The 26313-nt window shown below is 43.6% G+C and overlaps 1 protein-coding gene across 9 annotated transcripts; it reads right to left on the reverse strand.

Annotated features, from left to right (window-relative positions):
- Nucleotides 1-279: 279 nt before the first annotated feature.
- On the reverse strand, nt 280-20899 carry tle3a (TLE family member 3, transcriptional corepressor a). 9 transcript variants are annotated; one of them, XM_028584304.1, is made up of 22 exons: nt 20239-20899; nt 19583-19730; nt 18931-19031; nt 18697-18760; nt 17254-17298; nt 13019-13081; nt 12680-12754; nt 10912-10938; nt 8791-8995; nt 8356-8363; nt 6692-6814; nt 5653-5703; nt 5407-5559; nt 4804-4936; nt 4511-4686; nt 4011-4084; nt 3672-3921; nt 2912-3159; nt 2643-2790; nt 2374-2524; nt 772-848; nt 280-467 (listed from the first exon to the last, which is right to left on the reverse strand). In XM_028584304.1, exons 2-22 carry the CDS (start codon nt 19604-19606, stop codon nt 360-362), a joined length of 2304 nt encoding a protein of 767 aa, XP_028440105.1. In that variant the 5' UTR covers nt 19607-19730; nt 20239-20899; the 3' UTR covers nt 280-359. The 9 variants fall into 9 exon arrangements, with proteins under 9 accessions (XP_028440105.1, XP_028440104.1, XP_028440101.1 ...); XM_028584303.1 differs by having other exon boundaries at nt 10912-10941; XM_028584300.1 differs by having other exon boundaries at nt 12650-12754.
- Between the last annotated feature and the right edge of the window lie 5414 nt (nt 20900-26313).

A 26313-nucleotide genomic window follows, 5' to 3' on the forward strand; every position in this document is an offset into this window, starting at 1 on the left:
GCGCCGCTTCTAGTTGTGTCATGGAACTTTATCTCCACATTAAAAATGACGAATAAAAAAAGAAATATCCAACAAACAGAAAAACAGCAAGACATTATTTTCATCTTAGTGCCTTGGGGAACTGCACTTGATGTACAAGTGTTTGTTGCATGAGTGAGGAAGGAAGGGCAGAGCCGAAGATCACAGCATCCATGGCCACGACAGCACCAACGTCCACTTCAGTCTGGCACTGCCAAACTTCCTGCCCATCCACCCCGGGGCTGCAGGCAACATCCATGCTGTCTGTGTGAGGGAAGGTAGATGGAGGAAGAGTCTACTGTTCCTGAGCATGAGCATGCTCCAATCCAAAGTAGTCTGTTCTAGTAGATCACTTCATATACAGTGGCCTTCTTGTCACCAGAGCCTGTCACAATATACTTGTCGTCTGTCGAGATGTCACAGCTCAGGACAGATGAGGATTCCTTGGACTGAAGAAGATAAAAAAAAAAAAAAAAAAAAAAAAAAACATGTTAGTCCAGGAGGCAGTTAACTCATCTACATTTGAAGTTAAGTGGAGAAGATTAGCTGACTACAGGGCAAGATTAGATTGCAATGACATCAAGTTCTGGCCTGATGCCCCTCAGAAAAGACTTCTTTGTCAGGTCAATAATTCAGGTTCAGTTTTCACTGATAGGAGAGTCTTGTCAGACAGCGGTCGCTGTGCCCTTCCTCTCAGAGACAACTGTGCATACTTTTGGACTGGCTGCAGACAGAGTGTATTGATCTGCATACCTGGAATATGCTGGCGCCATATGGAGTCCTCCAAGCATTCAACAGATTGTCCTTCCCAGTGCTTACGAACCATTTACCTGCAAAGAAAACAGTGCAATCAGGCCTCAAGTTGTATGTATAAAAAAATGGCTACAAATTAAAGGGGTGATAGAATGCAAAACCGATTTTATCTTGTCATAGTTGAAAAAATGACAGTTTGGTGGGTAAATAGGACATACATAGAACCTCAAAATCCCATTGACACCCCTTTCCTCTGCAAATCTCACAGTTTGAAACTGCCTCCGAAAAAAGCCGCCTAGTTGACGTCAACTCGGCGGCTCCTCCTCATTTGGCTCTAGTCTCTCTCTTTGTCACGCCCCAACATTTACATAGGCTACACAACTGACCTGAGATCAGGTAGTCTTCTGAATCTAGGTCGTGCAGATCTCTGCTATTCCATTAGAAAATTCACTTCTGAAACTTTTTTATGCGAGAAATCAACTATGTAAAGATCAAATATGGGCCGTTTTATGAAAATGTATGGCTAATTGCAAATTTTGTCCGACTGTGTGTCTGAGTTCAGCGGCCGGTGCTGCTTGGGTTGCTACATCATCGCCCTGCCTGTCCTCCTTCACAGACCCCGGCCTGCTGTGAGCTAGATGGAACTCCGTCACGGTGGGCAGCCCGCGGTGCTCAATACCTGCACAAACTCACCCTTTCTGAGTTACTGGACTACCAAACGCCGCTGCTCTGACAGAGCTCCAGGGCCTGCAGCTCGCTGTTCTCCCTCCCCTCTTCCTGCTAAATGGCCGGTGTGTGACCGAGAGCGAGGTCAGCGAGCTTGTTACGCCTGCAATCTCTTACCGCAGGTTCCAGTTAATCTTATAATGGACATGTGTGTTGAGTTATTTAAACAAACGATCGGGGAAATAAATGCCTCTTGTCCGCGAGTCTCATTGATAGAGCACGCGGTGAGCTGGAGTCACTCAATGAGAGGTAGCTAGCCTCCTCCTAACGAGACCTCTGAAATTCACAAAAATGCATTAAATTGAAATCGGACAAGTGTTAGCAAAGCTTTGTAAGACCTTGGGGAACCTGTAATATAAGTGTCGTGACGAAATTCAAACTGTAAATATACTATAGTTATGCCGAAAGTGTAGCTAGCTAGCCATGATCTTTTCCCATTGTATTGAATGGGACATATAGCTAGCTAGCTAGCTGCTCCTCCTAACAAAACACTACTCCTAACGTTCATAAAAATACCTTAAATTGAAATCTGACACAACAGTTAGCTTTGTAAGACCTTGGGGTAGCTGTGATATAAGTGCTGTAACAAAATTCAAACTGTAAATATATTATAGTTATGCCAGCAGCCGGCCGCGGAGCCCCGGTAGTGTAGTAATCCACAAAGGGTGACTTTGTGGATTTACTCCTAAAGTCCGACATGTCTTACCAAATTTGCAATTAGCCATCAATTTTCGTAAAACGGCCCATATTTGAGCTTTATATAGTTGAGTTAGCAGGTAACCTTCAGAACACAATAGGCATTCAGACTGTACAAACGACACTGTAGTTTTAGCACTTAATAAAATAGGACCTCTTTTTATGTCTGTGTGTTCATACCACAGTAGGCGAACTTGAGGGAGAGGACACAGCTCTCGTGCAGGTGGAGCTGATACTTGTCAGGCTTCGAGTGGTGGAGCACCTCCACGTTGCTGCTCTCCATGCCCACAGCAAGCCACTCTCCAGTCGGACAGTAGCCCAAGGAGAAGATCTGGGAACGAGACAGAACAGTAATTACTGACAGTTCTGGGGCTAAAAGGAAACTGCCCTCTACAGTAAGTCTGTGTATGTGTGTGTTTGTTATCCGTCTCTTCTGTTACGGTTTGTACCTGTGAAGTGAAGTCATGCTGCTGCAGCTGTCGACCCTCCCTCAGATCCCAGGAGCGAACAGTGTTGTCAAGACCACCTGTCCAAAGCTTAGTGCCATCATGGGATATGTCAATACAGCTTGCACCATCCGTGTGACCCTGGAACTGCCTGCAATCAAAGTCAGAAAGCATACCAATATTTATTGACATCACCTTTTAAAATTGCTTAAAACAGCAATGCTATTGTGGGACCAAAGCCCACACAGTGTGAATAAGTGTTTTCTTCCAACCTAACAAGAGTCTGATTGTGCAGGTCCCAAACTGCAATGTTTCCATCACTGCAGCAGGAGAAGCAGACTTTGGCATCAGGGCTGATGGCCAAGGCGTAGCATGCCGGGGCTGAGGAGGTGAGTTCAGCTTTGATGCGGGGTGTCTGAGAGGCCAGATCCCAGATGGTCAATGTGCTGGCCTCGCCTCCAACGATCAATGTGCGGCCATCAGGCAGCAGCTTACAGGAGCGGATGTAGTTATCCCTGTTCTGTTGCACACAGGACAAAGCAAATCAATACATGTTCAGGTCAGTGGAGCTAGAGAGAGATTTAGGAACAAGCCGGTGGGAAAGAGGATGAAAATCCTTCTGTCATAATAAACCAAGCTAAGGGTATCAAACCTACGCTTCTATATTTTGAGTTTCTAGCTTGTTACATTTACACATCTATTTGGTGATGTTCAAATTTCAAGCAAACTATAATTTATCCGAAAATGTCATGCGTTTTATTATTTTGTTCTTTTGTTGTTGCCAGAAGTACTTTGTATACACAAACACTGAGTGAAAGCATCAGCTGTATTTGTGTACCAGTGCATTTGCTGTAACTGCCACTGAGATGTGAAATGCCTGTTGTGGTCCTCGTGTATAACAAAGGATTATCCCATTGTGAATGGAATGATGTTGTGTATACAGCTCATTACCTTTCAAAACAACTACACAAACAGAACTTGGTGTAAAAAAAGTTGACGATGAGTGAAACGTGAATCAGCAGCGGTGCTCACCAGACAGTCCAGTTGGGACACAGGGCTCTTACTGCCAGGTTGGCTGATGTCCCAGATTTTGACACAGCCTTTGCCACCAGTGTAGACATGACGTGTGGGGTTGCTAATGGTAACAGCGCACACCACCTCGCCGTGGCTCAGCGTGTTGATCTGACGGGCGTGGCGTGGAATACCGGGGCCGATCAGGGCGTCGGGTGGAAAGGGCACAGGCTGCATCTGACCGTCTGCACTGACGTGGAAGGAGTAAGCCCTGACGTAAAAGACATGCGTTAGTGTTTTATAATCACTGCGGTTTTTCTTTTTAAATGTGTGACTAGAACAATTTGGTGAGACACTTACGGTTTGCCACCAGAAATGGATGTGAGGCTGGCTGGAAGGCCTGGAGCTCTCATGTGGGTGTGAGGATCAAACCCCTGAAAAATGACAAGATGGAAACTTTTGAATTACAGACTTGTTACTGACCATCAATGATCCACATGGTGTTTTTCTCGATCGATACCACTGTCACATCTGTCCGTTAAAGCCGGTTAGCTTAGCTTAGTATAGAGACTGGGAATGGTGAAAAAGCTAGCCTGGCTCTGTCCAAAAGTAAGTCCTTGCGTGCTTAGACAAACAAAACAGGGACCCATTTATAGAAAATTAGCTCCACAGCACTTCTCTAAAACTCCACAGGGAACCTTTAGCAGACAGATACAGAGAGGTATTGATCTTCATCCAACTCCGGGCAAGAAAGAGAATGAGTGTCTTTCTCAAAATTTCAAACTATTCTTTTAAGTATGTGCAGTGTTTTTGAGTGATCCCAAATACAGCTACATAAAAAGGGCAGGAAAGGGTGTTACCATGGGGGAGCGTCCATAGGCTGCAGCTGCTGCAGCGCTCATCTGAGGGGAGATGTGCAGACCAGCATACACACTAGGACTAGTCAGGCCTCCATTCATTTCATGATGGCCCATCATGGCAAAGGGGGTAGGGTAGGAGCCTGCGATGGAAAGAGGGGTACGCAAAGCTGGGGCTGCTATGGACAAAGACAGGAGAAAGGAGAAGGATATTGGCATGTGACATAACAGTACATTGGGAGAGGATGGAAAAAAGATTATCTCAGTTGCTAGCGAGGGAAGAGAGCGGTACCAACCAAGAGCCTCCATGCCTGGTGGTTTGCCCAGGATGGGTCTGAGCCCGGGAGTGGAGCTGGTGCCAGGGGTGGGGGCATCGTTGCGGGGGGTGGGGGTGTTGGACTTGAGGCCAGGCGTGGATGATTTGTCATTCTGTTGAAGGAACGAGAGAGGAAGCACATTCACAATCCCGGAAACCAGGCACTGTGCAGACTGACAATTTGAGACCAAACTGTACTTAATCCAATCTAATTCTGACAACCCTCATAGTCCTGCAGAGTCATAAACTGCTATTTATTCTAAAACCTATTATGGCCACAATGGAGATGGGGCCGTTTTTATCCCCTTACTGCTTTGGCTTTAATCTTTTAGTGAGGCACAGGGGGGGAAAAAAATCCTGGAGGAGTTAAATACATTGAGCTATTAACAGAGAAGACCTGACTGATCCTGATGCGGGACAATATTATCCCTGACGTTTAGTCATGCACTTAAAGCACCGACAGCCATTCCTAATCCACTGCAGAAAACGTCCTAGATTTATTTGCACATATCCCTTTGCTCTCTCTGCAATTCTCATTTAAACCCTTTCTGTCCTAGTTTGTTCTTAACTCTTGGTGTCTTACATGACTGAGCTCCTTGGCCTTGGATGATGGGGTGCTTCCAGAGGATGCCACTGATGCAGGGCTGTTGGGTGTGTCCTTCTTTGGGGGGCGGGGCTTATCAATGCCATTCTCAGGTGGTGAGTGGGCAGGGCTTGCCCGCGGAGTGGCAGGGTCCTGGAGAGAAACCGCAATAGATTTTGACATTGTTACAGCTTCATCTCAGTACATATCAATATGGCATTTACAATTACATGCTGCTCTGCTCACCTCATTAGACACATCTACCACCAGGTCATCACTTTTCTCTCCATCACTGTCCTGTAAAGGTAATTAGCAAATTAGACACCTTTTTTAACGAAACCTTTGAAATACGTCTGACCAGAAAAGGGTCGAAGGAGTACTTTAACCCTTGTGTTGTCTTCCCATTGACCATGCAACTTTGTGTTTTTCTGGGTTGAAATTTGAAATTGAAACCTTTTTTTTTCTCAATGTTTGGTGTTTTTGCGACACTTGTCGCTTTTCTTTATGTTTTTGTCACTTTTTGCGACTTTTTTGTCACTTTTTCCGATGTTTGCCGTTTTTTCTGCACTTTTTTTGCGGTTTTGTTGGGTTTTTTAAGCTTTTGTCACCTTTTTCAACGTTCTTTCATAAATTTATTTTCAAATGCTATAAAATTTAATAAAACACCCAAATTCAATGAAAGTAGTAAACTGAACATTTATTTTACTTGTGAAGAGTGTTGTATGGAACCATCCATGTTTTTTTTTGACAATTGAGTTCAAAGAAACCCATTTCAGATATAGAAACTTTTTGAAAATGGGTCAAATTTGACCCGAGGAAAACAGGAGGGTTAACATTTTGGGAAATATACTTATTCTTGCCGAGAGTTGGATGAGCCTGAAGCCAGGAGCAATAACTTCCTGGAGTCACGGTGAGGTTGCCAGGCAACCAGCGCGAGACTCTGGAAAGTCACTGTTGCCGGCCAAAAATTGTCTCGCATGTAACGACCCATAAAACCACAATGTGTTGTCTTTCCACTTTGGTGTTGTCCGGACAAACGAGATACAAGGTGTTAAATAGTGAGCTTACAGGTGCAGTTTTTCTCACCTTCAAACAGAGCCAGGCTAGCTGGTGCCCCCAGTCTCCAGTCTTTTCACTAAGCTAAGCTAAGCTACCAATTCCTGGTTGTAGCATCATATTTAACGGTGAGACATGAGAGTCATATCGACCTTCTTATCTTGATCTTGGCAAGAAAAGGAATTAGTGTTATTTCCCAAGATGTCGAACAATTCCTTTAATGACTTACATATCTGCTCATACTGTCCTTCTCCTCCACTTTGCGTTTCTTAGAGTCCAAACTGTAGTCAGAGGAGCTGCGGTGCTTCTCACTGGCTGTGCGTAAGCTTTCGGATGGGGATACGGAGTTATTCTGCAAGGAGAGAACCAAACATACTTCATTACCATTTTGTGTTTCATTATAAAAGAGAGCAGTGAGTCATTCATCTGTTACAAATTCACAGAGAACACACCTTGCCAATCCAAAAACTAAAAATGCCCCATTCACACAACTATGGATGCTGTGGACTCTTAAAATGCAGCTGTAGGCCAGCTCCAAGCAGTACCCTGACACCAGCCAAGCCCAATCTCACACACAAGCCTGTCCCTGGCCAAACAACAGAATGGGCCGTTATCTGAACTGAAAGGAGGAGGGCTTGTTTTCTGAGCTGGGCTCCCTCCTCCTCATAACTGGACAACAAACAGCCTCACACGGACATGAGCAGTGTGTTGTGGCTGAACAGAGGGCCTTTTCTCTGGAGTCATTCAGGCTAAGCGTGAGAGAGAGAGAGAGAGAGAGAGAGAGAGAGAGAGAGAGAGAGAGAGAGAGAGAGAGAGAGAGAGAGAGAGAGAGAGAGAGAGAGAGAGAGAGAAACTGTATGTTGTGGGCATTGATTGCCGCAGCGCGCTTGGGCACCATGTCAGCTCAGGCTTTGAGCTCTGATAAAGAGAATCTATATCCTGCCAGTGGGCACGGCAGCGTGGGACTGACTGGTGCTTCTTCATGGAGCCTGCCTGCCCACACAAGCTGGGACAGCTCACTCCAAACGGCAACAGAATGGGAGGAACTAGGCAGGTGTCCAGCGGCTTTCGCAGGAGTTTGCCATTTGCATGTAAACTGCCAAGTTCTCCTGATTCCCTCGGTCACTTCTTCTGAAGACCAAAGCAACAACATGGACTAAGTCAGTGGCAGCCCAGAGAAGTGAACAATGGCCAATAGACTAGCAGTCTGGGCAAAGGGCCACTGTCTGCATAATGGCTGACCTTTAAAGAGATGCTTAGCGTGACTCATTAACCAAAGTCACCACTCTGCTATCAGATGACCTGGGACAAGAGCAGAGAAACAAAACAGGCCTGCTAATCGCCCAGGAGTTCCATTTCTTCAGACATGACTGCACCCATTCAGCTGGCCCAGCCTACAGAAACACAATCTCACAGGCACATCACAAGCCATCAGAGATCGCAGCCATTCCAATAAAACGCTTTAGCAGGTCCAGCCAGATAGGGTGGAGAAAAACAAAACAATTCTCCATTTGTGTTCATAAATATTCATTCCATGCCAAGGAGGAGATCAAGCTGGTACACAAGGGAGACAGTAGAAGGGATCAAATAAATCCTTTAAGAAGGGGAAGTCAAAGTCTTTCTTTAATTGTGATGAAATTACAAGGCTTCTAATCTCTCCAGCATGATACCAGTCATTTCCCTTCTGGATTAAACACACAGGAGTTATATTCCAAGCCTCATTTCCAATTAATCATTTTATTGAAAGCAGATTACAACAGTGCATGAAATCAGCCAGTAGCATGCTGCTGGCATGAATTTTTACTTGACATTTGTGGTGGAGATGAAAGTGTGATAAATGATGAAACCAACAAGTCCTGCAACCAAAAGACAGTTGCGGGTTTGGACACTTACCGTGTTCTCTGGATCGCAGACATCACAATGGTGGCCGAGGTGATGAGGAAACCAAGTAGAGCAAAGAGAAAAACACGTCAGTTAGCATATCATAATAGATGCTTCTGGCTGAACGTGTGAGAATCAGCTGCAGGGCACCAGGCCCCTCTTATCAACGTGTGTTGCAGCTGTTGAATAGCTTATGCAGTCATGGGCTGGGAATGTACCAGCTCATTACCCAGACAGAATGTGAACAGACAGGATGTGCTTCTCACCTAAGGGCCATACAATTCTGCTCTAGAGAGTAAGAAGCACTCCGCACTAAATTGTTTTCCCCTGTTTAACATCTATGCAATAATGTTAAAATGAATACACACTTCAATTATTCTAAATAAACTGGTTAAGCAGCAGCTAATGCCCAATTGGATAGCAATAATCCTGAGCTCAATTTCTCACCTCTGTGTTCGAGATCATGGTGGTTCTTCTCATCTTTTACTGGGAGGTGGGCTTGGCTGCCCAGGGCACCTAGTGCCAGCAGGCCTGATCCGGAGCCTGTCACAGGGGGGATGCCAGGCGGCTGCAGGCCTGAGGGGTGAGGTGGCAGCTGGATCGGAGGTCCATGAGCAGCATGGGAGAGGTGCTGTGCCTGGAGCTGCTGCTGCTGTAAGTAGGAGATAGACAGACAGAAACCGAGTGGGTCAGAGGGAAAAGACAAGGAGAAACCACACACTAAACATGAAGCTGATCAGTTAAACCCTGGATGATATTAGCACCTTCACACATCTATTACTGTCAGGATCCGACAGCAATCCCCCTCAGTGCTATTTCCATACCAGACCAGGGTGGCATAAGCCCTAGATCTGTGCTGAGGAGAGTTGAAGTTATGATCACCTGCTCAACACGTCTAATGCATAAGACACAGCGCTCAAAGACAATCCATCGCACTGTTAGTAGTGCATGATGAGGAGTTAAAAAAATAAAAAGAGGAAGAAAAACATTTAATTCTACATTAATGACAAAGCAAAGTGTGATTTAACCTGTGCTTAATGCAGATGAATCATTTTACATCAGGTAAACTAGTGCTTTATCATACTACAGCCGTCCTATGCCATCAGTGAGTTGAGCAATCCTCTTAAGGAACATGAAGCTGTGTAGGAACCTGTCAGCCTGTGGGCTAAACAACTACCTGCTTTTTACAACACTTCAAAAACATAACCAGCATCTATTTACTCCTCTCATAGTCATGTTCCTGGATTAACAGAACATGAATCATTTGCACACCCATACTTTAAGAGGCTGAGGGAACACTAAGAGCCAGAAGCTGGCACTCCTTCCCTCTCACACCAAGTATTTGAGTGCGTTTGTGTGTGTGTGTGGAAGGCTGCTGTGGGAGCCAGGACCAGGGGTCCCATGCTGGCACTCAGTCAACCCTCCAATATTCACCATCAATATTTGAAAGGCACAGGGAAATGGATGGGAGTTAAAAGGCACTCAGCATGGAAGTAAGCAGTTTAAAGCAAGGTTAAATAATACTTAGCTGAGACACCAATAAAAACATCAGCAATTTATTACCTGTCTACGAGCCAGCTGAATAATTCAGCTGCTGTAACAGCGCGCACCTCCTCTCTTTTACAAGACAGACTTCAATCAATGACCATTTATGGCCATTTTAAGAATATTAGGCACTTTGTAATGACAGGGGAGTTGGTACAACGCACAGTACAACGTGGTGGGCTTGCCTAACACATAGTTAAAAATGCATTAACTTAGCAGGAACTATCTTTCAAATGTACTTTTTCAAACAACATATTCAGTCGTAGATCTTACAAAGGGCACCTACTTCAAAAACATGCCCTCAAAATCCTATCTGTAGGGTCTTTTTAATTGCTTCTACATTATTTGCCCTGAAGGTGGAAAAGACTAGATTGGAAAGTAGTGAAGTTTTAAACTTGCAACCTTGTCCTTTGCTCCATTGGGCAGATGTCAATCCAATTACAAAATGTACCCAGGACACAATGAGAGAGAGAGAGAGAGAGAGAGAGAGAGAGAGAGAGAGAGAGAGAGAGAGAGAGAGAGAGAGAGAGAGAGAGAGAGAGAGAGAGAGAGAGATAATATTGTGTCCATGTGGGAAATTAAGGAGCCAGTTCATTGGCAGGGGAGAGCCATCCTCGCTCATTGTGTTTAATGAGGCACTGATGGGTAATATGCATGGTTGATCAGCAAGAGCCCTCATTAGAGGGCCATAAATGAAGACAATAATAAATAAAGAAAGGAATCTGGCCTATTTCCTCTAATTTAATATTCCAAGATAAAGACCTACTCTTTACCCCTTTTTTCTCAGACTGAGTGGGGCTACAAAAAACAAAAAACAAAAAAAACACACAGGCAAAAATTGAGCAAATGTATTATAGTATATCTCTAGTGTACTAACTACACCAACTATAGTGAAACGCATAGCACAGAAAAAGTGCCATGCAACATGCACAAGCCCTTCGAGCCCAGATGTGTGCACACACCAAGTCAATAAACAACAGTATGGCACATACACAGATGTGTGTGGATTTGGATGCCACTGACCATGAGAGCAGGGTAGGCAGCTTGCTGCTGCTGAAAAGGAGGACAGAAAACAGTCAGGGCAACAGCTGCTCTAGACGCCCTCTCTCCATTATTATACTCATTATATACTGCAATGAATGGTGTTACAGACAAAATAAATATATTTTACTTTTACATCTTTTTAAAAACAAAGCCATTGTGTGGGTTTATCCAGGTGGCCAGTCGCTGGGAGACATGTGGGCTTATCTGAACTACTTCTTGGCTCAATATTTTGTGTTTCCTAATCAAAACAGTATCCACCACCACCAGTCAGGTTCATCTCAACGCAAGCAGCTGCCCTAGTTGCATCCTATCAATGGCCCTCAGCCCCATCAATAAGGCATGCAGCTGGCTCCTGGATGCTGCCTGTCTGCCTGGCACGCTCTTTTACCCCACCTTGCTTTACAATATGCATGAGGATTTTTGGCATGCCTACAGAGCTTCTCCTCAATGAATAACTAATGGAAAGGTATTCGTAAAACATACAGTAGCTATATTTCCACCTCCTCTGACATGAGCAACTGCCGTGACTTGGGTGGAGGCCTGACTGTTTCATAAAACAGGCCGGGTGCCAAATAGGACCATATACTAAAATCATGAATGGGCTTGTCCAATATTTTATAAAATGTAGACTTTTAAATGATACTAATTTTAAATTATAGCCAAAGACCAACAGAGAGCCACAGTGAAAGACTCAGACAGGCACAGAAATATTCCAGCATTATATTGTTCCAAATGTAAAGAAATCACATACACAGGAAGGAGCCACAAATTAAATTAGCTTTTCTTAGGAACATCTGCAGCTTGCAGCTGCTCTGGTGAAAGTGTAATAAAGCATCTGCTTTAGTCCAACAGATAAAAACCAGCAGCTCTCCATCACCTCAAGACACCTTGTCAGACAAATTCTAGGGAGCAATTATACTGGAACAAAAGGTCACCAAGGGGGCATTAATTGAATTCCAATATGCGCCTCCAGTCATCAAGTCTGCTTTTTGAGCCAGCCTCTTATGCATGCTAAAGACTCTGCAAGATTCAACTGTAGTAATAAGACCACTGACAGCCTGAGCTTTGTATCGAGGGTGACACCAATCACTTCTGTTTCAGGAGGGCAGGGTGAGTACAGCTGATCAATGAGGAGCAGATGGGGTTTTGAAGCAGCGATGAACACCACACATCACAGCTCAGTGCTGCGGTGTGCAAACAGAACTGTGCAGCAGAGCTGTGATGGCTGACTGCTGTCTGCGCTGTCTCAGCTAGCTTGCAGCGCTGGCTGTGTTCTGCTCACCCTCAGCCTTTTAATTCCCACAGCTATCCAGGTCAACAGTGAGGGATGAGGCTCCTCGTTAAAACCTTAGCCAATTAAAGCAATACAGGCTGCAAAAGGGATCTCAAGAGCTCTCAGGCTCGCATTTATAAACACACAACAAGGCAGTGAAGATGCCGCCGAGACCAAAGTTGGAGCAACAGACCGGCTCTTGAGAGCTACACTTGTATATAGTTTGAATATTTTGGTGAAGAATATAGAACTAAATAGAACAAATATATATATTAACACATTTGATTCAGCACTGTAACTTTGGCAGGTGGTGCATCATATTTTATTCTATTAACAGTTCAGACTATTAGTTGGTGCATGAAGACATTTACATAGAAAAGTATTGATAGGTAGTGATCATCTTATATGCAGGTCAAATAAAGGAATAAAAGGGGGTATACACACGGTGAGTGGCAGATTGGGAAGTCCACGTACCCCGATGATAGCATTCAGCTCAGTCATAGTCACCTGCTTAGCCCGCTCCACTGCCTGAGCAACCTGCTGTTGGTGCTGTGGGAAGACATTTACAAAAGGATGATTGGGGCATGCCAACATCTATCACACACCCACACTCACTTATCAGAGAATTTCACACTTAATATTCATAGTGCTGCTGCAATTTTAAAAGTGAGGGCAAACGCCACACACAATTACTCAAAATTGCTTAAACTGAAACATGTTTTGAAGTAGTATCTTTAGAATACAGGCAACAATAAGCGACTTTATTTTAGTACTAAATTGTGACGCTGTTGGAGAGCAACATTCAAAACTCACCTCTTGTGACAGGAAAGGCATAATTTGAGCTAAAATCGCATTGAGCCGTTTGGCAATCTCCGTCTGGAAAACAAAAGGGGAGCAAAATGAGACGGTAAAGTATGAAACAGACAGTGACTTCATATAACCCCGCCTTTAATGTTTACACCGATTAAGTCAATTACTGCGGCAATCAGAACTGCTTGACTCAACATCCTCTAAACAGCGTGATATTGACATTTGAAATATTTAAAACATTAGGAGAGCCCAGGGGGATGGAGCACAGCTGTGCTGAGAGTGCACTCCATGCTAAACGGATATGAGCAGGCAGAGTGCTGCTGTGTTGAGAGGATCCTCTCTCACTCTGCCCTCCTTCCCCTCATCTGCAACTCCGCTGTCCTGCAGTTAACCTCAGAGTTAAACCACACAACCACACCCCAGGAAGTGAGGCCCACGAACCGGACTGCATGGTTTACTTACATGTGACCGTGTGGGCAATTTACATTGAAGGGTTATAACTGCAGTTTGAGCAAAGGTTATAAACCATAATGACCTCGAGGGTAACACACCTCAAATCTATGATCAATACCATTAGAAGACAACTACCAGCCTGTAAACATTAAGAGTGCAGTGGGCAGTCCTTCCAAGACGCCTGGGTCATTTCTCACTGCAATCAGCTGCCCAGCCCACCACCCTCCCAACCTCCCATCCATCCACAGATCCCTGCCTCCATTCTTCTGCTTGTCTACCAACTGCCATGGCAACGGTTGCAGCCCTATCTTGCTGGGATCATTATGCAAATGGAACCTCTGCTTGACCGTAACAGGCTTTAAAATCATATTACGTGCTTGGAGGCAGGTCATTAAATTGAATTTTCAGCCTGTCAATCACATGAACATAGCAAATGAATGGTGGATAAAAAGAGCAATGGGAGGTGTGCAGAGTGGGTGCGATACACCCCCCTCCCCTGTAAAAACACCGCACAGCCAGCTTGTTCTGCCTCCCTCTTCTTCCAGGGATGGGAGATGAGACTCTCAGGTTCAAGTTCTGCACTGGGAGCAGAAAAATAACAGTGCCAAAGCTACATCATCTATGGAATTTATGAGCTGCAGTTCAACCCAAGGCCACTGCGGAACACAAACACATCACAGGGATTTTCTCGATTTTTCATTTGGAGCAGCACACACAATGTACTTTGCAGACCGCCAGCTTATTTATTACACATGGCAGAAATGGCAGGCAGTTTTGGCAGCCAGACGTATTACCTCTGAGCAGAGCCAGAGAGATTGGAGAGTAATGTCCAACAGAACGAGACCTGCTGACCCTAGCTGCAACATGGATAGCCACTTAGCCGGGCAAGCCAGCAGGACAAACAACAAGCTGAAGATGAAATATCAGATGAGACAGAGTAAAGCCTGAGATCAGAGGCAATAATGTGAAACAAATATATGATAGCATGCGTTACAGAAAGTACAATAGTCCATAAGACAACACTGATTAGAACTTGATTACTGTCTGCAGAAAAGGAAGACTCTGAACTTCAGCCTCCTCGGGCACACTATATATGTGACCTACAACCAATAAAGCAATGAGAGGGTTAGATGAAGGTTTTGTCAGCATTAGTATTAATGCAATGTCGTAAGTGCTCTAGTAAGAGCTCAAGAACGCCCTCAGAAATGGATGAAACACTACAGAGCCTGTATAATCCATGTTTGTTGAGATAAGCCATGTCAATAGAAGTCGAACATTTGACGGGATTTGTGAAAAGGCCTTGAGCGCACAGTCCATTCCTCTGTAGCTTAGTGTCATGGTGACAGCTGGCTGGGAGAGGTCAGGAGGTGGCTGATCCACTGCTCCCTAAACAACTGGCAGCCTCTACACTCACAACACTACATGCAAATACATGGAAAAGGCATCAACTCAGCTTGCCACTGCTGTCAGAATACATACAGTGCAGTGCTGGGAGGATTTTTTTTGTTCTGCTGGCAGATAAAAAATGGGGCTGTCACTTTAAGTAGATGACAGCTTGGCCCTTGAGAGGCCGGCTTTGTGCGGCTGCTACACAATTACAGGTACTCGGACCTGTGAAGCACCACTTTAAGAGCCCTCTCAGGCTGGCTTGTCAATGGTGTGCAGAAAGGTGTTCACCTGTTGCTATCAGCAGTGGAAAAAACGGAGTTGAGACACTGATTGAGTATTAAATACAGAGAGAAAACTACTGGTGGCTCTGGTCACACATGATCCATCTATAAACAATACTTGACAAGTCAGATTTAGAGGGCCTCCAATTTGTCCCAGATGACAGCATCGCCCGTTTCCTGATTTTTCTAGTAGGAAGAAAATTAGATTAGCACTTCCCTATGGCTCATGCAAGCCAGAAAATGACACGTTTCTTCTAAACTGAAATGTTAAACAAAGCCTCAGAGGCTTAATGTGAAGCAAGTACAGAATACATTTCTAATTGGCATTTGAAGTTATCTGTACTGATCTGAGTAAGGCCAAAGCCTGCCTAAATGGATGCATGAGTCATTACTATGATTAACCTTGTGAGCTGCAGCAGTGATTATCTTGGGTAAAGGATGCCTGTGAACTTAAAACCAACTTATTATTACAAAAACAGCATAAAACAATAACCTTCTTCATCATGCCATATCTTAAAATACAATAACTTTCTGTTTATATAAGTGGACCTGACACTTAACAGTTCACACCCTGTAATTACTACACTCCCGTCCAGTCCCACATGACAGATTGGGGATATGGAAGCATTGACAGCCACAGTTTCTCCCACCACTTTTCAATGCACGCCTCTTTAGTATGAACACTGCAGACAGTCCACTGGCTGACCAAGTTTGTTTTGGCCCTGGGTATGGCAGATAGTTTGCTACTTAGCAAATGATTCCTGCAGCCATGTGTCTCAGGTCTGTGATACAACTACAGGTAACAGCCAAATATTATTGAGCCTCAGCAACATCCAAAACCCAAACAGCTCTTGGAAACAAGCACCAGATGATGTTAATTAGTGGCTGACATCACACAGCAGAAATTAGCCGTTTGCATCTACATATTGTCACGGCTGATAGAGAGGGATCAGATGACACTGCCACATCAGTCCATCTGAGCTGTGCCGGTGCGTGTGTTCTGAAATCTGAATTATGTCCCTGCACTGTAATGAAAAAAGGCATAGTTAGAGGAATGGATTTCCTCACTGTGGAATAAATCTCCTGGCAGGAAAATAATATTCATATGTGCATCCAATAATCCATTCCAACCCTGCCTGTTAACCACTCCCCATCTTCTCCTCCTCCCCTGCCTGAGCTATAAGCTGGGGGAGCTGCATGGACGGGCCCACACTGTTTGCTCACAAACACGCCGTTCAGCAGGTTAGGGCCCCACTGATGAATTATTCAAGCGCTTCAATCGGCTCTGTTGAGGTTCCTGATAAAAGTCAGGCGCTAAAATGGATCAGTCGATTAACCTGTTTACACAGAGCTGGGCTGTTGCCCCTCCCCCAGCTCTATTCTCCCAACTCGTCTCCAGCTCCCATCCCCCTCCTCTTTCCTCTGGTTGGCGATAAGTGCCTGACAGAAGCTATCAGAGCGGGCCGAGCCCTGACAGACATGTGGCAGTGTGACACACGGCCCAGACACTGATGGATCACCCTACCACACCAATCCGCCATGCCTTCCAACGCTTTCATTAACCAGGCTAGGCTGTCGCAGGAGAGGAAACAACCTCACTGGTTTAAGAGCAGCATGCATGGGAATCTCTGGATTACTCATTGATATATTCTTTATCTCTGCATGCATCAGTGTGACTGATAACGTGGAGCAGAAGATAGGATCTTTTGATAAAGATAAGAGCACAATAAGTGACTAAAGGACTTTTGCACCTCTCTTGTAATTACCGTTAATCTTAAAAAGAAATACTGACCCATATGCAATCCTCTCTCTTTAATCATTAAGTCAAAGGCCGAGCCTGCCAAAGTCTACCTTTAATCTTATCAAAAGGCTGAGGCAAATCCAGGCTTTACACCACTGACCAAAACATGTAAAAACGGTCCCTGCAATTGTACAAGTGGTGGTACAAGTTTCCAATTGTATTGCCTTGTTTGTGTGCAGTAGATGTTTACAGCCTGTAATTACTGATGCTCAGTTCAGTTCACAACTTACGAGTGGCTCCTCCTGGGTCTGACATCCCCTGACTCGGTGGAAAACCACTGAGCTGAAAAATATGAGGAACATCATGGTACATACCTGTTTGTGCATCTCTATGTTCAGTCCATAGGACATCTCATAATACTGAAACGAAAGCAAAGATTTGATTGTGATTAATGAAGTCAAAATATACTCATTTACAATCAAGTTGTGGATCATTTAATATACGTATGCGATTACTTTTTTTAAAAAAAAAATTTGTTTTTTTGTTTCTTATAATCATCATAATGTGACTAACATACTGTATATAGCCACATATCAATATTTTAATTGATCACAACACTAATAACATCACCAAATGATGTCAAAGGGAAATTAACATTATGATTGAAAACCTAAATACAATCCAGCTTCTGCTGGAAAACATGATAAACTAAGATCAGACAAGAAAGGAGTTATTTCAGCCGTAACAGCGAATAAATCAACATTTTGTTGTTTATAGTGTGGGCACAGAGAAGAAAGGGTTAGATTTATCGATCACCATCTTAAGCCCTCAGATCTCCAAGATGTCTATTTACTTATCATAATGCGATTGCTCAACACTCTTGATATTTCAAGCCAGGTCAGTCTGACTGGCTGAAATGTAATCCGTGGATCCCACAAGTGTCAGCCAGGGCAGAAATGGCTTTCCAGTCAGCGTCTATTTGATGAGGCCAATGCATTATTCAGTCCATTAGCTTCTTCGAAAATTACTCTCAAACAAGAGAGCCATTCTGTCTGAGATCAGAGCCCCACAGCCGTAGCGTAACCTGACACCCAGTGCTGGCTGTGGGATACTTCCCTACATGTTTACCTAACCTCCTCCCTGTCAGGCTGACATGTTGTTTTCCTGTGAAAAGAATGTTTAACTTAAGCCTGCATGTATTGGTTTAAGTCATCCGTGGTGTGTTGACCTGGGACAACAGAGTACACCGCCACAGAATAACCTCCTGATTGCATCGTGTCTGAGCTAAATTCCTGCATCATAAGCATGCCTATGTTTTTCTAAAAGGCTGCTAAAATAAAAGCTAATAGTTTAGGTTTACACAGAAACTAAGGTCGACTTAGTGCAAAATAAGCTGCAGCAGGTTCCACGTCCTCCATTTTGTTTGCTGTGGTGCATTTTCCCACACACTGCTCTGGCCCTTCACCATCAGCTCACACCTAATTTATGGCCATGCATATGTCTGAGCGTGGAGTCTCCTAGGAGAATAATCAGATCAGCACACACAGAGGGCAACACTGCAGTCGACCCTTGGAGATCAGGGGCGCGCTTTAATGTAGCCTCAGCCCACTGCCTCCTGTCTGTCAGGAAGAGCTCCTCCATAACAACCAGCTACATCAAACCCCCCGGGGCCTTTCACAGGCCTGTACCTGACACTCAACCCGCCCTAACCACCACACAGGTGATCACAATAGCCTGTCTCGCTCCACCCCAACTAGATCTCCAACAAGCCTTGCAATTTGGAACCATAATTGCTCCTTATTGTAACATAATCTTACCATGACATAGTGGCGCTGCATCTCGGTCTTCTCATTGGCCAGTTTGTCATACTCCACCTTAAGACTAAAATAGAAGACAAGGTGTCAATTTCAGGCATCTCTATCACTTCAATAACTCACTCACACTTAAACACTTGACAACGGTGTATATTTCATTTAACAACCAAATATTAACCTTAACCTTTATTATTTGATAGAGTACACGCTGACACCGTCATACTTTGTAATCATTACCTGTGATACTGGGCTTGCAGGAACTGAAATTCATCTTTAATCCTGTCACAAGACTCTGCTACGGTGAATTTGAAGCCAGGCTGACCGGGCTGATGTGGAGCCTGAAAGAAAAGGTTGCAATAATCACATCAGTCCAGGCACAAGAGAAAGCTTCATTTTTTTCCTTCTACATTGTGCTGCTGAAGGGAGACGAAAGTTCTCACATTAGACTACTTTCTAGATAATATCTCCTCTGTGGTAAGTAAGACATTACCACACCAGAGAGGAGGATCTATTTCACACTTCCAGAAGCTAATAACACAACATGAACAGGCTTTCACACTGAAAATGAAATCTAATCTCAAAAATGAATAAAAATCACCACCTGTCCCCATGTTCAGCAGAGTCATATGTTAGTGTATGGATTAGTAAATACATCCAGGCATGCAAACCATCTGCATCCATTTACCACTGTGTGCATGTTTTGGTGTAGCATACATGCATTGTGATATAACCATATAGATCTGATGAGCTGCATTAAGATTGGAACACGCTTTGCAGGGCAGATTTCAGAGGATCAACAGCACACACAGTCAGGAACTATGTCAACATCAGTGTTGTAAGATAAATAGGTAAACTCTAGAATGCTAAGTATAGAGGGAGCGCTTCTTACCGGATGTCGGCCTTGTGGATACATCTTGAAATGTATCCTTTGTTTATCTCTCCAGTGTACAGGTCCTTTGGCAAAATGGTTGAAATGTGCTCACAGCCACACCGGTCTCAGCAGGCTGGGGTGGGGGGCAGGGGAGGTCGTGAAAATCCTGTGTTGAAAAATGACGCGGTTTAATCTTTAGACGAAAAAAACAACAACTACAGTGCACGTTGTTGTATAATAAGTAGTCAGAACACCAAACTAGTTTCAGTCATTGCAGGCAGTTACAGCCATGTCAAAAAGCAGCACTAGTCCTGCGCTTCGGTCTTCTTGACCTTATTCGGTCAATGGTCAGCGATAGACTCGATATATTTATATTAAAACATCTCAATGTATACCCTACTACTGCGAACACAGCGTAGACCAAATAAAGACGCTACTTTTTCGCCGTCAAAATTAAAACGCCTGCATCAAATTCGTTTGTTTGGGACTCAATGTTGACTGATGTTCGTCAAATGACCAAAGCCCCGCTCTAGACGGCTCCAGGCAGGCCACGACCGCCAGCAGCTGGCTTCCACCGACTGTTTGACTCCGCGGAAAGCGATGGAAACGGTGCGCTGTTGAGCGTACGCCCAAAGAAACTGAAAAAGAAATCAACAGCTCTGGGAAATACATACCCGTGCGTGCGTCCGAACCGTCCGTCCGACTTTTGTTCCCAAAGAAGAAAAAACAGGGTAGGCTATAATTCATGTGCTTAATCCCCCCTAACATAAACGTGGTGGACGCGGATCTCGACAAGCATCCTCTCTCTCCGGAGCGCACCCAGCCAGAATGGGGGAGTAGTTGGGAGAAAATTTGGTGCGGTCGGACTCGATTAAACTACTCTATTATCAGCCGCGAACCTCCGAGGAATGTCCGCCTTTAGTGGCTGGTTAATCCCAAAAAGGAAAAAAATATATGCTTCCAAAATCTGTCTTTCGACTCGAAGAGATTGCAGATTCTTTAAAAGCGTAGCATGGTACTCTCCGCAATCTCGCATTTCCCCTAGTTGTCCAGTTTACCCCGGTTGCCACACACAGGCAGCAGGGCTGAACTGCCGTGAAAGCGCCTATCTGTCCAATCGGATTACTCGGAAGGAATACGGCCACATCTGCCTATCGGAGAGCGACGGCCCCCACGTGGGGTGCAACGATACATGACATCATCCCGCGGATCCACAAGGCATCATCCATCCGTCCACCCATGTACAACAACAACAGCAGGCATTGATGTGCCGACGATGATATCCAAATTTGACAGAGATAGCACAAATTCCACATCCGCGCTTCATCAGGGTGTTTTTTTACCGCCCAAATAAAGTTGATAATTTTTTTGGGTGAGACCACCAGCGGGACGGGGAGGGAGGTGTGCGGTGCAACAAGCATTCTTGAATTGTTATCCCCATACAAGGAAAAGGGAGGGGATGTGGGAGCCTGTTTGTAATACATGGTTATAAAACGTGAAGCAATGTTACTATGAAACAGCCAAACTAACAGCCAAAATCAGAAACGTGCGGGTTAAACTCCCCCCAACACACGTACACCGTGAAGGACACACTAATGACCAATCGATCGACGCTATCCACCAAATTAAAGCCACGAGGCCGACTCGACATACATTTTTTGCCTTAAATAGCTCGCGATTCTTGCACAACAACCTATCAGCATTTGTGTAATAGTTGTACTGCGGGAAGAGAAGAGATGATTGCCTTTGTCTGATATGAACATGAGCCATGTCTGAACGCAGCCTCTACGCCTTGTTTTGAAGGTTCAACTCTGCCCCACGTGGGACTCCTCTGCGGCTTTAAGGCCTCTTGTCCAATGGCAGCGCGGTGCACTTACTTGCTGGCTTCCCATTGGCCCAGCAGCGTGGAGCCTGTCATTCACGGAGCAGCGTTGTCAATCAATACCACGCGGGGTCAAGCGCTGACAAATGCCTGTGCTCCTCGGTCCTCTGCCTGTGAATAGAGCCTGGAATGGCTGCTTAATTAGCTTCGAATGGCTTTTCTCCCCAGTTCAAACAATCTGTTACCACCACGTGGTAATGAGAGCCTACATTAAACAAAGGAAGAAAGGAAGCATGCAAACAGTTGTAACATTACAACCTGTAGTTTTCCTTTACATATGGGCCTATGTAGCAGACAAAGGGTTCTGTTTACCTTTTATAAACCTGTTCTGTTTATCGCAAAGGCCAATGTTCTAACATTAAACCTGAGAGTAATATTAATATTATGATGTATGGAGGGATGTAGTGCTTCCACAATCAAACACACAAAAATAAGACACTTGTCTTCTTGTTTTTTAAAAAGCTACTTAAACCGGTTGTATGTTATTTCTTGGCTGTGATATCAAGCCTGAGAAATAAGGAGAAACAACAGCCAGATGAATAAAAATAGCAGCCTAATTAAATTATCTACAGTCTTTTAATGTATAACACACATTCAAAGCTGTTAAATTAGCAAGACATTTGGAGTCTGTGCACAACACATTTATAACATGTAATCTTATACAAAATGGAACTTAATTATGGTTTTATCAATAAAGCAAATTTAAAGTGTGGTCTGTATAAGACCTTTATAAAGTGACTAAATTGTGAAACAACCAGCTATGTTTCACACAGCTAGTATAGCAGTAGCTTTTTGGGAATGCTAAGGTCATTTTGTCATGTTAAGGTCTGAGATTGCCCAGTTGTGGTCTTACTTGTCATTCTTGTCAGCCACCTTGAGGATGTGGGATGACTGTGTTATTTCCAAAAGTATGGAGGCAGTCTGTGAGAAACTCAAGCACACATAAGAGCTGGCGGGCTAATCTCAGCCAGGCACCCCCTCATGCTTGTCAATAGAGAGTGCTTGGATTAAAGGCAACAAAAGGCCGGGCCAAACCCCAGGGAGAGGGGGCCCTCCGCCTACTGAGACCCCCACACTGTTTATTTACACGGAAACCCCAGCCTCAGTAAAACTCCCACCCTCAGGCATTACACACTGGCCTATTTGCAGAGGTGGCTCTTAATCTTGACAGAGCATGGATTGTCCTCACTCCTGCCACTTTGAACTGAGGAGCAACTCACTTTCCACATAGCTCAGATATAGCTAGTGAGCAAATATTTTTGCTTGTTCCACATAAGAATTACTGCGAGGCTTATTGTCCAAGCAGTCACACTCTGCATGTATTTCTGTGGAGAAATTGGTATCGGTACTGTTTGAAATCAAGGTTTTGCAGCCGCAGAGCAAAGATCAACGATATGGTTGAACTATTCATCATCAACCTACTCAATGTTTTTGGAGATTACACAGAGTTGGGTCATTATTGTGACTTGCAGTTAATAAAACACTTGGCCATTTTTCTCTCTCATGCAGGCTCACTTTCCTGTTCATGAAGCAGAAAATGAGGGCCCTGTTACTGCAAAGGCTGGGTTTGTATACTGCAGTGACTTACACTTCAGGGTACTGGCATGCTGTTTACATGGAGATGCACATACTGCACATTCACAAACAAACACACACACGCTATGTATCGCAGCCACGTCATTCGCAGGCAGGAGGCAGAAATTCACAAACATACACACACACGCATGCACGAGCGCGAGCACACACACACACACACACACACACACACACACACACACACACACACACACACACACACACACACACACACACACACACACACACACACACACACACACACACACACACATACACATACACATACACACACACAGTCACACAGTCACACAGACCATGCAACAAAGGGTCTATTGTGGGGTGGAAAGATGAAATGCCTGTAGAGTATTATCAGGATGACTCATCAGGCAGTAATCAATGAAAACAGGATGAAAGTCCTTATAAGGAGAAAAATGCAGACATGAAGAGTGTCTCAAAACAAAAAGAAGTCTTTACTGCCTTACTGATAAATACAGACGTTATTAACAATACAAATAACTATGCATGGTAAAGTTTGCTTTATGCGTGAGTGTGATCAAGTAGGTCAATCTCAAGTGAATTTAGGTTAATTTTTTTCCTCCAAAAGAACACAAGAATAATTTTTAAGTATTTTTATGTTTTCATTTTTCACTTCTGGAAAGAGTTGAATTACTTGTTTTGCATCTTGTTTCATGTAAATAAGCCACAATTTCTTTCAGAAATATGTCATGTAAACCCTTTCCTGGAGGATTATCTCACACCAATTTCTTGCCATAGCTGAAAACGAAAAATGTGTCAAAATATTTTATAGTTGAAAAGGTTCTCAACATATTCCATGTTCCTATTGCATGTCACTATTACAATTCAACGCATGCTGCCAGTACAATTATAACACACCAAAATTAGACACATTATATGTCTTGAAAGCATATGTATACTCTTGTTTTATCTGCCAAGATTATTATGTGTTACGTGTGTCATCATTGTCATCATTTGGTTTGGGGAAAGTGCTTTAACATGCTAACATACATACTAAACATAATAGTGTGTTAATAATGTAACATAAAGTGATGATGAAAAGTGCAGAACATTGTTAACATCCAGAAAGTTAACATGACAATTAAAAAAAAGGCTCAGGGTAACAATCCAAACTGTGCTGTGTTTGTTAATCCATGTTTCTGGCAACCATGACATGTCCTCATCTTCCAATTACAGTTAGTCATATAAATCACACTGTGTTAATTCAGCACAATGAGTCCATGCAGGTAAAGAATGTGATGCTGTAAAGTAAAACTGTAAGACACAGAAAGCCTCAGAAGCTCTGCTCTGTGTCCAATCTGTAACACGTCTCAGTGCTGACCCAGCAGGACTCACACAGCTGATACACCAACACCTCTTCCTCCTCGTTCTGCCTTGTCCTTCCACACAAAGTTGTTGTCTTGCTCTCAGTGGTCGTGGAAGAAGTATTCAATACCACACTGTTACCAGTAAAAGTACTGCATTAAAAAAGTTACTCAAGTAAAAGTATGTAAGGAAATCATCAGGAAAATGTACTTAAAGTAGTAAAAGTAAAAGTACTCAATGCAGAAGAATTCTTTCATTTTAGAAACTGGAAACGATCAAAACAGTTCTGATAATCAAGTGTTTAATCAGCTAATCATGTCAGCTGTAGCAAACTGCCGGCCTGTATATTGTAAGGTAGTTTAATTTATAATCAAACATTGTATTTTATAGACTAAATGTGTTTTGTGTGGAAAAAAATATAAATTTGTAAAGTAACTAAATAAAGCAGTCAGATTAATGTAGTGGAGTAAAAAGTAGAATATTTCCCTCTGAAATGTAGTGGAGTAGAAGTAGAAAGTGGCATGAAAAGAAAAGACTCAAGCGAAGTACAAGTACCTCAAATTTTTTACTTAAGTGCAGTACTTGAGTAAATGTACTTAGTTACATTCCACCACTGCTTGCTATGCTGTTATTGTTCTGTGTTATAATAGATAAGGTACCAGCAGGTTTTGGAAATATGCCTGAATATGAATGCTCTACATCATTTGTTGTATGGATTCATTAGAAATCGACATCCATGTACTAGATTGCTCTGGTATGATCATAAATATGATTATGGTTACTATACAGGGGTTGTAGTTTAAGCTCTATCTATTAATGGATATGTGAATGAATGTTATGCACGTATGCCTGATTTCATGTGGAAGTTGTTGATTGGTGCACAAAAAACAGTCACCTCCTACAAAAGATGGCTTCTCTTGTAACACCCATAGACTAATAATATACAGTCTATGGTAACACCATTTGCCTAAAGATGGTCTAGTACCGAAACGTTGCCTACTATTAAACTTTATATATTTTTGCAAGTTAGACAGTGTGCAGGAGTTTTCTTCGCAACTTTTGACCTACTTGTCCCCCTCCGACGCATCTGTCTTACGTTGTAGATGTGCAAAGTATTTTTCTTTACTGATTGTTCTGTGTCCACCACACACCGCAGAGCTGGAGGGCTATATTCTTATCCACTTAAATACGGCAGCATACTTTCAGAAAGGTGATGGTGGCACACAATAGCCCTTCTAAATTTCATTCACACCCTTCACACTGCATAATCCAGAATCAGAATTCCTGCAGTGAGAGAGCTTGTTCAACAGACCCTCAGCTCAGGAAATGTATAGCTGCATTATTTCTATTTTAACAACAACCTGCAGATTACAGCTAGTTACAGGCTCACAGCTAGTAGCAATGTGCATTGAATTATTCCTTGCTGGCAGCCTCCATCTGGACACAAATGCTATAAAAAGATTCAACATTAAACTGATCAGAGGGTCAAGCTCTACCAGTTGATTGAGAAGACCTTGAGCTGCTCAACAACGACTGTGTTACCGTAATGCAGTTTGCTAAATAGCTAATGTGATTAAAAAGATTCTTTAGGCCTAAATTCAGTTATGGTCCATGATTAAATTCACATGGCATGGGAATGACTTCACATGACTGTAATGATGTCTTGAAAGAAAATGTGTTGTCAAGGTAACAGCCCATGCAAGAAAAGTGCAATCGCTTCTGAGGTCAGAGTCTGTGAATTGTGAAGTGTCTCACGAGGGTGAACATTACATTGGCTGACATCAAACAGAGATGTAACCGTGTACGGGTGAGAAAAAAAACATCAACGGTGAGAAATGTAAAGAAGAAACTTTGTAGAGGTCAACGCTGGGATGAATTTATGGCAGAGTGTAATGAATAGTAGCAGAGCTCTTTAACCAGCTTCATAATGACAATGTGATCTGTGTAG

Source organism: Perca flavescens, chromosome 8, assembly GCF_004354835.1.
Source record: "Perca flavescens isolate YP-PL-M2 chromosome 8, PFLA_1.0, whole genome shotgun sequence".
Taxonomy (NCBI): Eukaryota; Metazoa; Chordata; class Actinopteri; order Perciformes; family Percidae; genus Perca; species Perca flavescens.

Excerpts from the sequence above, each read along its gene's own strand:
- tle3a (XM_028584299.1), bottom strand. The coding sequence starts at position 19,606 with ATGTATCCACAAGGCCGACATCCG. Across the intron at positions 13,082-17,253 it reads ACATAGAGATGCACAAACAG|ACGGAGATTGCCAAACGGCT; the intron begins GTATGTACCATG and ends TTTGTTTTCCAG. Across the intron at positions 5,704-6,691 it reads AGGACAGTATGAGCAGATAT|GACAGTGATGGAGAGAAAAG; the intron begins GTAAGTCATTAA and ends TTACCTTTACAG.